Here is a 17,286-nt window from a genome sequence, read left to right as displayed (position 1 = left end):
TCTCTTCCACTTTGTTCAACAGCATTCGCTGCATTCTAACTCTGTGTTGAGCTGGACCAAGCCTAGGTTCCAACATATCAATTCAAACATAAGTCTAGGGCAGAGCACCTCACTCCTTAAGTTTGGGGTGCGTGCAGCAACTTGCTTCCCAAGGGTGAGGTACAAAAGTAGGGGCTGGACTATAGCTAAGCCTGGCGAAGACTGGGTACCCAGCCAGGTACCCAGCGCAGCACCATCTGTGTGGCATCACATTCATTGTGTTCACTCTTCATGGCTAATGGAAAGTGAGAGGTTACTTTTGTGTTGCTCCTCCCCCAAACCTGTAGCTAGTAAAGAAAAAAAACATCAGAAAAGAAAACACACACACACACACACACACACACACACACACACACACACACACGAGAGACATTCTCCAAAATACTTGAATATCATTCCCTAAAATGGGCAAGGCAATTAAAAGCAAAGGGAGAGAAACCGTCACACCTCAGACCAGCCTCAGGACACATGTCGACTGAATGTAATATAGTTTCAGGGATTCTGGAACAGAAACGAATGCTGGGTCAGAGCTAAGCAAACCCGGATGAGGGATAGGCTCTGGCTAATTGTAACATAGCAACGTCATTTCATTAACTGTGACAATCGTGCCATTCTGTCAGTTAGTGAGAGTGAGAAGGGGCTGAGGGGTGCAGGTGCAAGGGTAGCCTCTCTGCCATCTTTGTTACTCCCCACTCCGTTTTTAAAAAAATGCACCTACACCTCAAGAATATAACAAGGGTTCAGGAAGTAAAGGAAGGCTATGGTGTGGCTATGGGAACGGTGTGCAGGGTGGGGAGAGGCAGGGGGTGGCAATGGTGAACATCTCCACCTCTGAGGACTGTGGAGAGCTGTGGATGATGTGTGCCGAGAGGCTAAAACTACTGTGGTGCGTTAGAAATGTCCCAGCTGAGGTCATCTGCATACATTTTGGTTGGGAACAGAAAGCCCAACTGAGTACCTTTCTCATAATAAGCAGGCCAAGAATAGAGAGCGCGGGTGTTGGGATCGACCTAGATACTCAGCGTGGCTTCTCCCTTTGAATGTGACCTATGGAAACCGTTCCCATTGTTCATCCAAAGCCTTATCCCAGGAGCGCTCCCCCTCGACAATGCCTTCTCTCTTCTCTCCATAGTCTACACATTTCTCATGTCAGTGCAAAACATTCTTATGGTGTATTAGAGCAAAAATCATACAGCATTTAAAATGTAAAAAAAAAAAAAAAAAAAAAAAAGAGTTCCAAAGAGGACTGGGCCCATTCATAAGCATGAAAATAGTTTTCTGCCTTCACATGGCTAACCAAAGCAGAGAAAATGGAAACATGTGCAGGTTTCTAAGAGGATGGAGGTGAGATGTCAGCACACTAGAATCCCTCCGTTCACCTGCCTACTGGGTCAACACAGGCGAATGAACTGAGGGCGACCACAAGTAAAAAATACTGGGCAAGGCACAGCAGCCAAACTACAAAGGGTAAGGTCGCAGTAACAATGTATCGTTATTGCCCGCCTCCATGTCTCCTAGCCGGCTGTTTTTTAAACTCACTGTTTATCCAAAGATGATCTATAATTTCTGATTCTCCTGCCTCTACCTCCCACGTTCTGGGATTCCAGGGAGGTGATATTACATCTAGTGAGCAAGCGCTGGGGCTGGAACCTGGCGCTTCTTACACAGAGCGAGCCGCTCTCTCAGCGGGGCTGTCTTAGCTTACAGAGTATGTTCACGTGCACTGCTTCATGGCACTCCTGTGACAGACATAGTAAACGTTAGCCACCTTGCTTTGCAAAAGAGGTATACAGTGACCTAAATTCCCTTATTCTTTAGGTTGTGTGCATGGCACCAAGGATGGAGCCCAGAATTTCCACAGGGTCTCTGCCACTGAGCCCTGCAGAGACTTTACGTGGCCCTTGGTGGAGCTCAGGTCAGGACCTAGTGGTAGTCACTCAGGCCAGTGCTGGCTTCCACTGTTCTCGCACAGGGATGCTCCCGCTAAGCAGGGATGCATGGGAAGGAAGCAAGGGGCGCTTGGCAGGTGCTAACATATACATGCCACACAGATGAAGACTTAGTCCTTACAGTTAAAGGCAGAATACATACAGTCACCAAAAGGATTTTAATCTTTTTCCTTTTCTTCTCTAAAAAAAAAAAAAAAAAAAAAAAAAGATTTATTTATTATGTAAACAATATTCTGCCTGCACGTGTGCCTGCCCACCAGAAGAGGGCACCAGATCTCATTATAGATGGTTACGAGCCACCGTGTGGTTGCTGGGAATTGAACTCAGGACCTTTGGAAAAGCAGCCAGTGCTCTTAACCTCTGAACCATCTCTCCAGCCGCTCTCAAAAGACTTTAAATATTTGACTTTCTTTATCCATTATTACATAAAGAACAGTTGTTATATGAAAGATAGTAAAGAACATGGAAAAGAGATGAACAACTGAACAAATGCTTAACAGATTATGAATAAATGCCTATGCAATACAGAAGCATTTGAGCATGACCTTAAGTTAGTTATTCTGAGACTAAGATGGGAGGAAATTAAGTAAGTAATATATAGATCATTAAGAAAATAACTACACATCTGGATCATCATGCACTATTCTAATGCAAGTGACTAGGACAGGAGGGACAAAACAGGGCTATAGAGATTAGTAACTGGAGCTTGTGAGAAAGTGATCTAAATTTGTATAGCCTAAGGCATGACTCAGGGAGACATAATCACAGCCTATAAATACCCTCCAAGCAGAAAAGTGTGGTAAATAAAGCGAGTGAATTATTCACAACCTTCATTCCGGTCATTTCTCTTTGTTCAGTTGCCTGAAGACGACAACGCTTTGTACCTGAGCTGGTGAGATTCGCAGAACTCAAAACAGCCAAGGACTCTCAGCTGGGGTCCTTCAGGAGACACCCAGGTGGAGGGTTAAAAAAGAAGAGCTGCCACCACTCAAAACAAACTCAATGGCATTTTTAGAGGTTCTTTGTCTCATAATGCTTTGTCTGAAGACTGCCCCCTCTCTCCCTCCCTCCCTTCCTCCCTCCCTTCCTCCCTCCCTTCCATTTCCGCTTATAGCTCTTTTGTATATGTACTTTGGCTACTAGTGCTGTTGTGTTTTTAATGGCATTTCTGTGTGTGCAAATGTATGTGTCTCTGCATCTATCTGTGTTTCTCGTGCTTTTTCTTTAGCTCTTTTTCTCCTGTTAGTTTGTTTGCTTCTTCCTATTCTAGCTTGTTTGTTTTTATTTTATATTATTTTATTGTTATTATTTAGATGCCTGCTTGTATTCTAATGAAAGAGTGAAAAACAGAATGTAGGTCTGAATGGGTGGAGAATGGGGGGGGGGAGGAGATCTGGGAGGAGCTGGGGGAGAGGAAACCATAATTAGAATATATAATATGGCAATAATCTATTCTTAATAAAAAGTGAATGGCGTGCGCGCACGCGCGCGCACACACACACACACACACACACACACTGTTTTTGTTTTTTGTCTTTTTAAAGAAGAGTCACAGAAGTGGCCTCCCAGTGCTCTCCCTGGGCTTAGGAACTTGACTGGAGTGTTTCATAGTTAAACAAAGTATCTTAATTTCCACCTTGATGCAGAAAAACACATACTAGAATTCAACTGTGCTCCTCCCCATTGGATAAAAAATAGAACATGAAGAATAAGGTACAAAAGTTTTTGGAAAACATACAGGTTTAAAAGTCAAAGCTATGGAATTGCAGCTCGCAGATCAAATCTTTTTTTTTTTAATCTATCTTATTTTTTTTTTAATTATGTATACAGTGCCCTGCCTGCTTGTACCCCTGCAGGCCAGAAGAGGGCATCAGATCACATTGTAGATGGCTGTGAGCCACCATGTGGTTGCTGGGAATTGAACTCAGGACTTTTGGAAGAACAGACAGTGCTCTTAGCCGCTGAGCCATCTCTCCAGCCCTTGACAGACCAAATCTTGCACACTCTTCCGGCTTCCAGTTTTCTCATTACCTTAGCTATATCTTTCTTGGTCTTACCTGATGAATGATGTCTTAGATACAGAGTATCTTTGGCCCCACTCACTTGTACAAAGAATTACTAATTATCATTATGATGCCTCAAGAAGGATGCTTCAAAAGTCATCACTTTTCACATATTCATCCCTTCCATAAGAAAGGAATCCTGAGAATTTCCTGGTTTTTGGATCTAAACTTGTGATCCTCATAAGCCACAAGGTATTTCAAAAGACCCACCTGGTTCCAGCCTTGGAGCTGTGGCCTAAATTACTTGAATTGGCAGCAAGAGGGCCATTGCCGGGCAGTAGTAGACCCTGCAGAGTGGAACTTTAAGAAACAGGAGTTCTCCAAACCACAGCCTACGCAGATCACCCAGAATCCATAAAGCCAAGCAATTGTTCTCCCACTCTCCTTCCTAGACTAGTAGAAACCCTGCCTACGCTTAGCTTTATCGGGCATTGATTTTTAAAACGCAATCCATGTTAACTTAACAACAAAGACCTCGGGTTTTGACTGGCTGTTATCCCAGGATATTTCCTCACTTAGGATCTCACACAGCTTTTTTACTGCTTTACACGAATTTAAAGCTGGGGGGTTGACCAAAGGCTACCTGCTATGACCATGGCCTGCCAGTTCCATAAACTGATCCCAGGTAAGGACAAGGAGTGTCCTGAGGATAGTGCCAACCACACAAAGACCATCTGGGCCTTGTTTCTAGGCTCTCAGCCATAATTCTTTCCTTCATGTTCCAAATTCCAAATGGCCATATTTCTCCCCAGAAGGTGGCCAAGGGCACTTCCGTTGAAGCTGTTTCTTTGTGACAATATCACCGTCCAGAAACTACACACTTTGGATAACGATGATAAAAACAAACATACTAGACCTTGAATAAATGCCACGCAGTGAAGGCGAAGGGCCATCAAATGTCCATGTGCTCACACACGAGCACACAAAAATGTTAATGTGTGGCATTTCCTCCCTTACCAAGGTTTGCCACAAGGACAAATGAGCAAGCAAGTGCTGCTGGGGACAACATCTTACAAGAAGAATTTAGCAGAAATTCAACCTCCATCAAGTGCTCTTTTGTCGGTGGAATTTGCCAGCCCCCACAATATTAACATAGATTATGGAAATTGAGAACAAAAGGCTCAAGTCCGCTGGGGATGCCAGGCTAAGGCTGGGCTCATCTGCAAAGTTTGGCTAACGAAAAGTGATGTCTTTTGTGCTGGAACCTTTCTATCTAAAAGGGTTTAAAAGGCTGTAATTATTTTGAGTTTCCAATTCAGTTCTTTTCAAATTAGGCCTTTTATTTTCTTCAGGGTTCCGCATGGTCCCTCCCTGTGAACTTGGGTATCTGCCAGGCACTGGGATAGCAGAATTATATTGGCTTTCTATATGTATCCGTTTGCAGCAAGTTCTACCCAACTTTTGCATCCTCTATGCCAAGAAAAACAAAGGAACATTCATACATTAAAACCTTTATCTTCTGCACAGGCTTAGAATTCCTGAGCACAGCGAAATAAATCACCCAATAAGCAAAGGCTGGTAAAGGCCAAGGCGAATGTCTTTGCAAGTTAGTGCTTTTCTTCAAGGGTAAAGCCAGGTAATACAAGATCTCAGGCTTACCTTGTGGCTTCTGGGTCCCAGATCACAATGTCAGCATCCGATCCTACAGCTATTCTTCCTTTTTTGGGATAAAGATTAAAGATTTTGGCTGCATTTGTGCTGGTAACGGCCACAAATCTGTTTTCGTCCATTTTACCACTGTGCTGTAAACCAATTCAAAGAAAATACTTTTGTTGTCATGATCAAACACTAAAACCTCCTCTGGGGACAAAAGTGAAAGACTTACATCTATCACCTGAAACAGAACTGTATTTCATGTCCTACACCAAGGAGCAATGTCTGTGCTTGCTCAACATAAACCAATCAGTCTATCATTGATGAAGAAGATGGCGTACACAAACCTGAAGATGACTTTTCAAAAGTCCAATCAGATTAAAAGACAAATCTACTATTTCTTCCCCATCTGTCCCCAAATCATCCAAGATTACTACACATGACAGCTAACTGGTGATAATGACATTTTCTATTCCCATTTAAAGTTCTCTACTATCATAACAACACTTATGATCCACTTTATTTATTACAGGCTTGAGGTTTGTGAGGTGATCCTATAAATATTAGGTAAAATACTAAATAGTCCAAACGAGACAGGTTATGATGCTTTTAAAGCAGGTGACAATGACTTTAGAAGATAAAAGATAAACACAAGAGGTACAATTTTATATAATTTCAATTTATGTGAAGCAAAAATCTTGGAAACTATTTTAAGAAATTTGAATATAGAACCCTTATAGGGCTTATATATGGATATGACAAGGCTGCCCTTAAGATTTATTTATTATTTCTGTTAGTCCTAGAAGTAAATAATCTTACTATTGTAGAAAATTATACAATTTCATTCATGTTATTGAAAAAAGACTCAATTATTCTAAAGATCATATTTAAAGATGTATATAAGTATGTCTTCATGAATGATGGGAGCTATAATAGATTATTAAAATCCGTCACACAGATATTTACTGTAAGAGCAAGTTTATGGAGGAAAGTTGGACTACAATTTAGACTATTTAAGCAAAGAGAAAGGGCGGGAGAATCATCAGGGATGGGTAGAGTTCAGAGTGGAGAAAGGGGGTAGGGAAGAGCAACAGGAGCTACAACTAGACAAATGGTTTGAAGACCCTTGTACTACATTGATTGCTCAAATACTACCCACTCATCAATGGACAACAGGAACATGTTTTTGAGAAGAAAGGAATGTAGGCAGAGCTTCTCTTATGATTGGCAACTCAGGGTAGAAGAGACCGGAGCAAGCGGTCACTGAGAATAAGGAGACCATAAGGAGACCAGCTTTGAGACTATTGGAGTGGTCCAAGCAAAACTTGAGCCTCCAGTTATATAGCAGCTGTAAATGTGGAAACAAGGAAGCATTCTGAAAATAAAATCAATGGGATTCAGTGACTAATGAATGTGTTGGCTAGTTTGATGTCCACTTAACACAAGCAAGAGTTATGTGAAAGGAGGGAGCCTCAGTTGAGGAAATGCCTCTCTACAAGACCCAGATGCAGAACATTTTCTTAATTAGCTGATGGTTGTGGAGCCGAGCCCATGGTGGATGGTTCTGTCCCTGCGCTGATGGTCCTGGATTCTATAAGAAAGCAGGCTGAACAAGCCAACCTGAACACACCAGTAAGCAGCACCACTCAGGGCCTCCAGGTTCCTGCCTTGTTTGAGCTCCTGTCCTGACTTCCATCAATGGTGAACTATGATGTGGAAGGATAAGATAAATAAACCCTTTCCACCCTAGCTTGCTTTTGGTCAAGGTGTTTGATCACAGCAATAGACACCCTAAGTGGGGCAATGAGAATTAAAAATGGCAGTAGATGTAGAAGAGACTAATCAAAGGGAATTCTCAAGTGTGAAATATGACTACTGTATCATCTAAGAGCTGGGTCCTTGTAAAGCCTGACACTGGGAACCTTGGGTCTACCTAGTCTTCCAGTAGAGCTTTATAACTACACATGTGACCTTGATAGATGGGTGACATGTGTAGTTTAACACCTGATTTCTGTGTGATTTTTGTTCCTTCCTTAAAAAGAAATTTTTAATTCATTACTAGTTTTAAAAATCACTTTGCCTGCAGATTTAATTATATATGTAACTTCATACAGCAAATTTAATATCCTTCATCTATTTTTCCATCAGCTCAAATATTCACATTAATGACACAAGAAGAATAAGCCAATCTCGATGGAGTCTAAATTGGCCCCCAATGTCTCTGCAAGATGACACAACACATGTAAGGTAGACTAGGCAGAGAAACCAAGTGCTTGTTAACTGATAATGCCTTGGAGGGGGTGGGGTGGAGTTGATAGTAATTGTGGTGATTCATAGTTTATGAGAGAGAGAGAGAGAGAGAGAGAGAGAGAGAGAGAGAGAGAGAGAGAGAGAGAGACAGAGACAGAGACAGAGACAGAGACAGAGACACAGAGAGACACAGAGAGACACAGAGAGACAGAGACAGATACAGAGACAGAGAGAGACAGAGAGAGATAGAGACAGAGCTTTCTGTGAAGGTTTGTGCCTCTTTGGTCCCCAAACAACATGATCCTGAGAGGCATGCTCATTTCCGGGATACTCACCACGCCCTTTTCCCATATCACCGACATCCGGTCCTCAACACCATTCACCCCGTTGGGAATCTTAGTGAAGTCATCTTTGCCCAGAGCTTTCTGGCAGGTGTTGAACGTGCAGTTGTCACTCCCTGTTGTGGTCAGATCACCACTGTAAGGAATGAAAGAGATAGAAAGGCAGTGCTGAGGAGGTGGGCGGACAGCACAGGAGGAGGAAACTCCCTGATGTCTCTTAGCTCTCTGACCATCTTCCTCTACGGGATGCCAAGCAATGGGAGGGGGCGTGGGTAGGATTTCTAAGTACACACCTCACTCTCTCTATCTTCAAAAGCACATTTTCAGAACATGCTCATAAGGATCATGATGCAGAATCCTTGGCAAGCCTATCTTTTACTGTTTTTCAATTTCCTAGGCTTAGTTGGAAGAAGATGGCTAGTTTGAGGATGCATACTGGACTCTGTACCAAGACTTGTGAGTCCACAGCTGTGAGCCTGTCCCATCTATAAATTGATAGGTGTGTGAACCTGATGATGCTAACAGCCGGGACACTAGGAACACTAGTGCAAGTGGAAATTTCTTGTAGATAGAACGCCACACAAGATGTCATCATGGTGACCCATGGCAATGGAGGCAGGTCCTCCCACACAAGTTATCACCACCATGGTGACCATTAGCAATGAAGGCAGGTCCTCCAGAGCAGCCCAGTGACAGATGCCCATGCTGTAATGAACACAGATGTAAGACTGGCTGAGAACAGCTCTGTCACCAGGGATAAAAGCCCCAATTTGTCTCATAAATAATTTCTGGGATATGGAAATATGAAGGAAAAGGGAAAGGAAAGAGCAAGAGACTTCTTGTACACTCTATTGTGAAACGCTCCCAACTAATGCAAATCTGGGGGCACATGAATGGGATGTTCTAGAATGTCCAGAATGACCAGTCCATAGACCATATCAGCAGAAAACCTTCTAAGTCCGGCGCTTTCTGCTCCACAGATACCACGGGTCAAACAGAAGACTAGAATGCCTGTGCATCTGCAGATTTCACATAAACTCTTCTCTACCCAAAGATGAGACTTATAAAGAATTATCTTCCACCAAATATTTTACAGTCATCTGAAAAAGTATTACTTAGCCAACAGATTCATGAGAAAGCCAGGTGTCGAAGGATCCGGTCTCAGTGGAGGACCCATGACGTGGTGGGCTGCGTGGCGCCATTCTTTGCTCCAGTAGTGGGTGCCATCAGTGCCGAGGCCTGCCGCAATCGGTTCCCCATAGACCACCTTTCCTGGGATGTTCAAAGGCGGGATTCAGTCCCATAGTGAACGTTTAAGAAAACCATGTGACAAGCAAACAGATAGTCGTCTCTGTCCCAGTAGAGGATGACGCTAGAGCACGACAGAACCCCATCTCACACCTTCCTTCCGTGAACAGGACTCAGTAGTTAAGGACTGATGACTATTGCGTATTTATCGTGTTTGGTCATATGCATCGCAAGGTACAAATCATTCTCCGATTACTTGACGTCAGGCTATTGTGACTGGGTCAATTATATTGTGACTGGGATGCAGATGGCTTGTTTTGCTTCTAAGTAGCGACATGAAGGGGAAGAGAAAACGACTCTCTAGCCGGAAGCCACTCCTGTTTCAGCTCCACTGTGACTGAAGCAAAACGCAGAGCATGCTGGGGGCTACAGGTGTACTTACTTACAACGCAATCTTAAAATCCTATTGGGTAAATGCTATCACTATTTCAATTAAAAGATAAAGCTCCGGGGCTACATAGTTTCTCTACAGCTACTTTATGTACATTTCACATAGGTGGAGTGAAGGAGGTAGTATTTGAACCCAGGAATTTTGAGTCAATGGTCTCAATTTTTATGACATCTAGCTAGACGATAGAGTCTCATTAATATAGCCAGCCATGGTGTATCTCTGCCGCCGATTGACCGATAACCTTCCCACACGTTCGAAAAGAACTTTCTCAGGAGACTTATATTAAGCGAAAGAACACTCCGATAATAAAACTGTAGCCCGAAATGCACACTTTACAAATCATGCAAATGAGGCCATCCAAAGCACACAACGTTGGAAAACTTAATAGTGCACAGGGAATTTGAATTTAAAATCAGGCTCCTATCTGATTAGCATTTGTCAGAATAATAGATTCACTGGCATCAACCTCATCACATGCAAGCAATCAAAAAAAAAAAAAAAAAAAAGCGCATGGCGTGGAGATGCTGGCATGCCAAATGAGCTCACTTAGGTTGACCAGATGCTGGATTTTAGTTATAATCCAGATATATAACTGAAATGAACTGATTTCCTTAGAGAGCATATGCAGTGGATGGCCACCAGCTGCCGGAGTCCTCAGAACGGAAATTTAGCAGCCTATTATTTCACAAATTCTCCTCTTCCTCCAAACCAGCTTCGTCCTCCAGCTAGCCCTAGGAAACAGAGAAAGGGTCAAAGCCAGGAGCTGCCAAAGCCTCGGAATTTGACTTGCTTCCCTGATACACACAGCCCCGCACCATTCCGGGTCCTTCCTGCCCTGTTTCCAGAAAAGAGCAACAACTTCGGTATCTCTCTGTGGCATGCGGGATAAACAGCGGTCATGTGTAGGGAGCCAAGAGGTAGCGGTGTCTGCTGTGAGAGACTAACACGCACACACAGTTTCTACTCGCAGCTCTGAAGGGAATTTGCTGTTCCCAGAGCGTTATCTCCCAGTTGCTTGGACAAGGAGATTCGGACTTGATTTGCAGTCGCTTCATGAGGTGCCAACTCAGGATTTTCCGTGGTGCTTCATCATCAAGGAAACGTCCTGTCACATAGTCTGTTCGATCACTTGGCACATCGAGATGAAGCGGGAGTGCAGCCCCCAGACTTCTACCATCTTAATAGCTCTCGGGGAAAAATTAAATGTCAGCGTCAACCGGGAGTCTGCTGGGGCTGCTTCTGATGCAGATGACAGGCAATTTCCTCAGAAGGGCTTAGCCCCTTTCAGATATGACAGGCTACTTTTTTAGTGTACACAAGCTCTTCATTAAGGAGTCTATTTTCATCTTTATTTTCATTACATATTTATGAATACAAAACAATTAAAAATAAAAATTCCTGACGGCTCACTGCTCCCTTCTACAATTTTCAAAAGACCAAAACACACATAAAAACTATAAAAGGGGGGAAAAAAACTATAAAAGGGAAGGAGAACAGAGTCAGCTAGTCCATAAATTGAAGATTCAAACTACCAAATCCAGCCTAATTGCAAGTCCTTGTAGATTTCAGCTAAAAATAAGGCAAGAGAAATGGCTGCCATTGGGAATAGACTATATAACCTTCAAAATGCTTGCACATGACCTCAGTTGATCTCATAGCAACACCTCATGCTGGTTTGATAAGTGAAGAGATTGATGCTCAGTGAACCTGATTGACTTGCCAGAGATACACTCATGGGCAGTGACATAAGCAGAGTTAAAGCCTTCCTCCTCTGATGTGGGACCACATCTACACATTGTTAGCAAGAAAAGCATCCTTTTTGTTCCCCAGTGAAGAAGAGCACGTGCTCTTAAACATTTTCAGTCAACCACAAGCTATCTGTGGATATGACCACTTTCCCTTGCTGGTTTCCTTTGCTCTGCCCTGCTGTGGGTGGCTGTGAACAGCACTTGTACCTGTCTTCCATCTGGTACTGCTCTGACTGTGTTCGCAACCAGGTGGTTCCAATAACCCTTGGGATCCAGAGACATCTTCATCACCTGTTTCCTCCCTAGCTACTTTCTTGCTAGGTTGTACCCCTCTCCCCCACATATATTCTCCACGGTCCTTCTCCATCCTTTGACACAAAACCCAAACCAAGAAGCCTCCATCCCACTGCACTCTCCTGTTTAACTGCACCTTACATCTCCGAGAGAATGTAAAGCTTTCTGAAGCAAGGAGCATGTCAGAGCAGTATTACTCCCCCAGCCACCAGACAGCGTTATTAGAGGGAAGGGACAGAGCAAGTGCTCCCACTTGTGTGCAGCCTCGTGTCCTGTGATCTATGAAAGGAAGTGGAAAGGTAAGGAGAAGCTGTGCAGACGTTGGGGAAGACGCTTTGATGATGAAGTCTGAAGATAGCTATGCTCTTCAAAATAACTTTTCTACTAAACAATAGGGAAGCTCTGCTCGGCTGCACTGATTCTTCTTCTTCTTCTTCTTCTTCTTCTTCTTATTATTATTATTATTATTATTAAGAAGAAGAAGAAGAAGAAAATGTTTGGGGAGAAAATTAAACAGATACAGGATGGTAGTATAGCTTATTTAGGCTTGAGTTCAAATCCTGATGCTCTATGCTTTAGCTCTGCCTACCATGAGTCAATGGTCTTTGTCTCAGTTTTCTTATCTAAGAAGTGGGGTTAATTTGTGAAGGTTAAAAGGCAAACAAACAAACCACCAAATACAAACAGACAAAAAACCAAAACCAACAATCATGTGATTGATTGAATAAACTGGAATGAACTAATGGTGAGGAAGCTATAATATATAAATGTAAGCTTATTGGATGCAGAGCGGGGAAGGGAGGGCGCACACTAGGGGCAGGAGGACGGGAAGGAGAGAGGGCAGGGAGGTGGGAAAAGGGCAAAGGCAAAAGGGGGAGTGGAACCCAGATGTCTGGTTTATATAGTGAGTCTCTGGGAGTGGGGAGTCCCCGCCCCTAGGTAGAGGGCAGGGCCTGCCAGCCAAAAGACCTAACGCCATGATGTATACAAAAGCACCTAGCATATCCTTGGGAGCCTGGAGTCTCTTCATGTTTATACATTGAACTGTGTGTCTCACCACGTAGTAGTTACTTTTCTATTACTGTGAGAAAACACCATGACTAAGGGAACTCATAGTATTTAGTTGTGCTCACAGTCCCAAAGGGCTGGGGTCCATGATGGGGGGGACCACAAACAGGAAGCAGAGACTATATCGGGAAGAGCATAGGTGATCTGAAACCTCAAAGCCTACCTCAAGTGATGCACATCCTCCAAAAAGGCCAGACCTTCTAATCCTTCCCAAACAGTTCCACCAACTGCGGCCTGAGTATTCAAACATATGAGCCTATGGGGACCATTATAGAGGTAATGAAATTAAAGTGAGGCCATTAGGGTAGAGCCTAATCTATAAGGCTGGCGTCCTATAAGAAGAGGAATTAGAAGACAGATACCAACAGAAGGGACAGATGGAAAGCAGAAGAGAAAGACCTCCCGATGGAGCCAAGGCGTGAGGCCTGGGACACAGGTTGGTATACGGCTTCCTCCACAGCTGAAAACACATTGATGCTCTTGATACTTTCCTCTAGGATTTCTCACCTCCAGGATGCTGGAAAACAGATCCCCACTGCTTACATGGATGGGCTACGGTAATTTGTGACAGGAGCCTTAAGACATCGACCCAAAGCTGGGCATGGTGGTACACGCCTTTAATCCCAGCACTTGGGAGGCAGAGGCAGGCAGGTCTCTGAGTTCCAGGCCAGCCTGGTCCACAAAGCGAGTCCAGGACAGCCAAGGCTACACAGTGAAACCCTGTCTCAAAAACCCAAAACAAACAAACAACAACAACAAAAGAAAAGAAAAAAGAAAGAAAGAAGAAAAAGAAATTGACCCACTCCACAGGGGCTGTTTCCCTCTGAGCCATACAATTCCAGTTTTTGAAATGTTCTTAACCTGGCCAGTTTTCAACTGCTTTGAAGTAGATCTTTTTTCTAAATTTAAAGACAATGGGATAATCAGATGTGCAAGACCAAAGAAGAAAAGAGACAAGGGGAGAGTCAAACTCCCCTGGACTCATCCACACAACATCCTCCCCGACCATGGCCGTGGAGAGTCAGTGCACTAGACTTGCCTTGCTGCTGCTATTCAGCAATAAAAAGGATGGACACTTGAGAGAACTTGGCCTGCTGTGCATCTCTCGTTGGTCTTTTAAAAACAAGAGGATAGTGTCGAGGATGGAGCTGAGAAGTGGGAAACCCCCAACCCTCTGTGTGAGAACTTTATGTCCTACATCAGTAAGCTAGCACAGGGAGCTTTGTGCTACAGGAAAACAAAGTCCAGTTCAAAGGACGAGCAACCAAAGAAACAGCAACCCAACCCCGAGGTCCAGCTCACAGTGAGTGGCTTAAGAAGTGACAGGACCTCAGTCTAATGCCAATCAAATCCAGACCATGGTGCCGACAGCACATCTGTAACCCATAACTTAGTTTTTATGAAAAGCACAAAGAAAACTGTTTCATCAGTATGTTCAAACAGTATGCATACTTGCTGCCTAAAGACAGGAGCTTGGATATAAAATAAGGTTAAATTTCAATAAGATGTGTTGAAACTAGTTAATGGTGGTGAATTTCTGTTTTAGTTAGAGTTTTATGGCTATGAAGAGATACCATGACCATGGCAACTCTCATAAGAAAAAGCATTTAATTGGGGATGGCTTAGAGTTTCAGAGGTTTAGTACGTTATCCTCACGGTGGGTAGTATGGCAGCGTGCAGGCAGACATGGTGCTGGAGAAGGAGCTGAGAGTTCTACATCCGAATCACCAGGCAGTGGTAAGACTTGACTTGAGCTACTGAGACCCAGCCTCAAAGCCCCTCCTCCCCAGTGACACATTTCCTCCAGCAAGGCCACACCTACTCCAGCAAGGCCACACCCACTCCAATGAGGCCACACCCACTCCAATGAGGCCACACCCACTCCAATAAGGCCTCACCTCCTAACAATGCCACTCCCTACGAGCCAAGTATTCAACTGCATGAGTCTATGGGGAGCCATTCCTGTTCAACCACCATTGGTGGAGAATAGTCGAACATTTCAGTTACTGATGAGAAACAATAACAGATAGATTCAAGCGGTTAAGCTACTGAGAGACTGTGCCTTCACTCTCAACAAAGCACCAGAACCGTGCACACGCAAGTTCTACTGGCAGGCTGGGGAGAAGAGCACAATATACATTTTAAAGGTTATTGAGAACCCCAAGAGCAGCACTGTGGCTGAAAAGGTTCACACATGGCCGAAGCTAGTGAGACTAGGCTAACCACTGATGTCGGTGGTTCACATTAGTACGCGCACTGTTTAGATAAAGACTAGGCTATGGCTGGAAGTGGTGGCTTGCACTTGTAATCCCAGAACTCCAGAGGCTAGGATTCATGAAGTCAAGGCTAGCCTGGGCTACATGGAGAAAACTTGTCCCCCCAAAACAAAATGAAAACTGGACTATAGAGAGGAGATCAGGTCTGGGCTGGCCAGAACTTTTGAGTGAGTCACGTCAGCAGTGGGTAAATCTGTCTTTCAGCTTGTTTCCTCTGAGATTACTCTTGGGATAGATTTCTGGTGCTTCCTTCTTGCCCAGGAAGGGAGAATAGGAGCTCACCTATTTTAGTTACCCTGCTTAGGCCAAGCAAGACTTAAGAAATGGGCAAAGGTGACTCAGCTTTGAGTGGTGTGATGGGGCTTTGACATCAGGCATGGAAGTGCAGTTTGAAGTTGGCCCAGCTGTTTTTTCTTTCTTTCTTTGTTTGTTGCTGGTCTTGTTTTGGTCCAGAATTCCCCGCTGTGTGCTCCGTTTTGGAACTGTAATGTATATCGTGTGCCATTGTATGTTAGAAGTACATGATCTACTTTTTCATTTTGATTTCACAGCGGATTACAGATAAGAGATTGCAGGAGTCTCAGAAGAGACTTTGAACTTTGGACTTTTAAACAAAGTTGAGACTCTTATAGACTATAGGGACTTTTGATGTTGGACTAAGTGTATTTTTCATTACATTATAGCTGTAACCCTGTGGATGCCAGGAGTGGGATGTAGTAGTTTGAATGAAAATGGCCTAATATTCTCCTAGGGACTGGCAGTGTTGCCAGGTGTGGCCTTATTGGAGGAGGTGTGCCACTAGGGGGCGGGCTTTGAAGCTCCAGCCTAGCTACTGTCACTATCACTTCCTGGTGCCTGTGGGTCCAGATGTAGAGCCCTCGGCTCCTCCAGCGCCGTGTCGGCTTGCATGCTGCCATGCTAAACCTCTGAAATTGTAAGCCCCGATGAAATGCTTTCCCTTGTAAGAGCTGCCGTGGTCACGGTGTCTCCTCACAACAATAAAAGACAGATGAGGTGACCCTGACAGTTTTATTCCTTTTCCTGTAACTGGACCTTCACTTCTTCATCATAGGTGACAGGTGCTAGAAGGAAACATTAAGGTTTTGGCACAGCCGAAGCCTAAGTTTGGGATTAAAGATGAGGAACTGAGCATGATTTTCTTCCCAGCCCACGGCAGCATCCAATGAAGAGGCTCAAAGGGAGGGACTCCGTCACTCAGTTTAGAAGGAAGAAGAGCCGCAGATGCGGGGGGAGACTCTGGAGACACCTAGAAAGGTCGAAAGCCGGTAGGGTAGGAAATAAGAGGAGTGAGTTCGGAACTCACCTTAGCAGAGGGGAGGGGAAGGGCTCAGTCAGCTTCCTCAGCTCTGCAGGGGAAGCCAGCCTTACATCTAGTCCTGCACCATAGCGCAAGCCTGTAATCCCAGCACTCCGGGAGACAGAGGCAGGTGGATCTCTGTGCATTGGAAGCCAGCCTGGTCTACAAAGTGAATCCAGACTAGCCAAGGCTACACAGAGAGACTCTGTCTCAAATAAAACAGAACAAGACAAAACAAAACAAAAACCCAAAACCAAACCAAACCAACCAACCAACGAACCAAACAAACAAAAAAACCCTAAACAAGCAAACAAGCAAAAGACCTCACACCTGTACACTGAAGCTCCCAAAGGCCACGGCTTTCCTATTCACAGAGCTCATACAGAAAACAGATCTTCTCAGAGAAGAAATTCCTGCCCGCTCCTCACACATGCACCTGAGCTGTCCAGTTACATGGGCACAGTGACAGCCAAGAGCCGCCAGAACCCAGGATGGATGGGCAGACTCTGCAGGCACTTGCAGAACAAGCCTGGTGCTCTAAGCTTGATCCCTTCAGCTCACATAAATGTGTAAGAACAGAATCCACAAAGTGGCCCTCTGACCTCCACACGTGTGTATCTGCATACATCATTCACAGACACACACACC

General features: G+C 44.2%; 1 protein-coding gene across 2 annotated transcripts in view; it reads right to left on the bottom strand.

Moving 5' to 3' along the window:
* Positions 1-17,286, bottom strand: part of DPYS (dihydropyrimidinase) — an 81,033-nt gene that overhangs the window by 39,247 nt on the left and 24,500 nt on the right. For both annotated transcript variants that reach the window (XM_084749171.1, XM_084749172.1), the window contains exons 5-7: positions 9,351-9,507; positions 8,230-8,371; positions 5,651-5,793 (exon numbers count right to left, since the gene is read on the bottom strand). In XM_084749171.1, the coding sequence (XP_084605297.1) occupies positions 5,651-5,793; positions 8,230-8,371; positions 9,351-9,507 (442 nt within the window). The remainder of the gene's footprint in view (positions 1-5,650; positions 5,794-8,229; positions 8,372-9,350; positions 9,508-17,286) is intronic.

The sequence above is a fragment of the Acomys minous genome (genome assembly GCF_964271855.1).
Source record: "Acomys minous genome assembly, chromosome: 12".
NCBI lineage: Eukaryota > Metazoa > Chordata > Mammalia > Rodentia > Muridae > Acomys > Acomys minous.
Note: the sequence above shows the minus strand (reverse complement) of the source record. Positions and strands in the feature narration are given on the sequence as shown.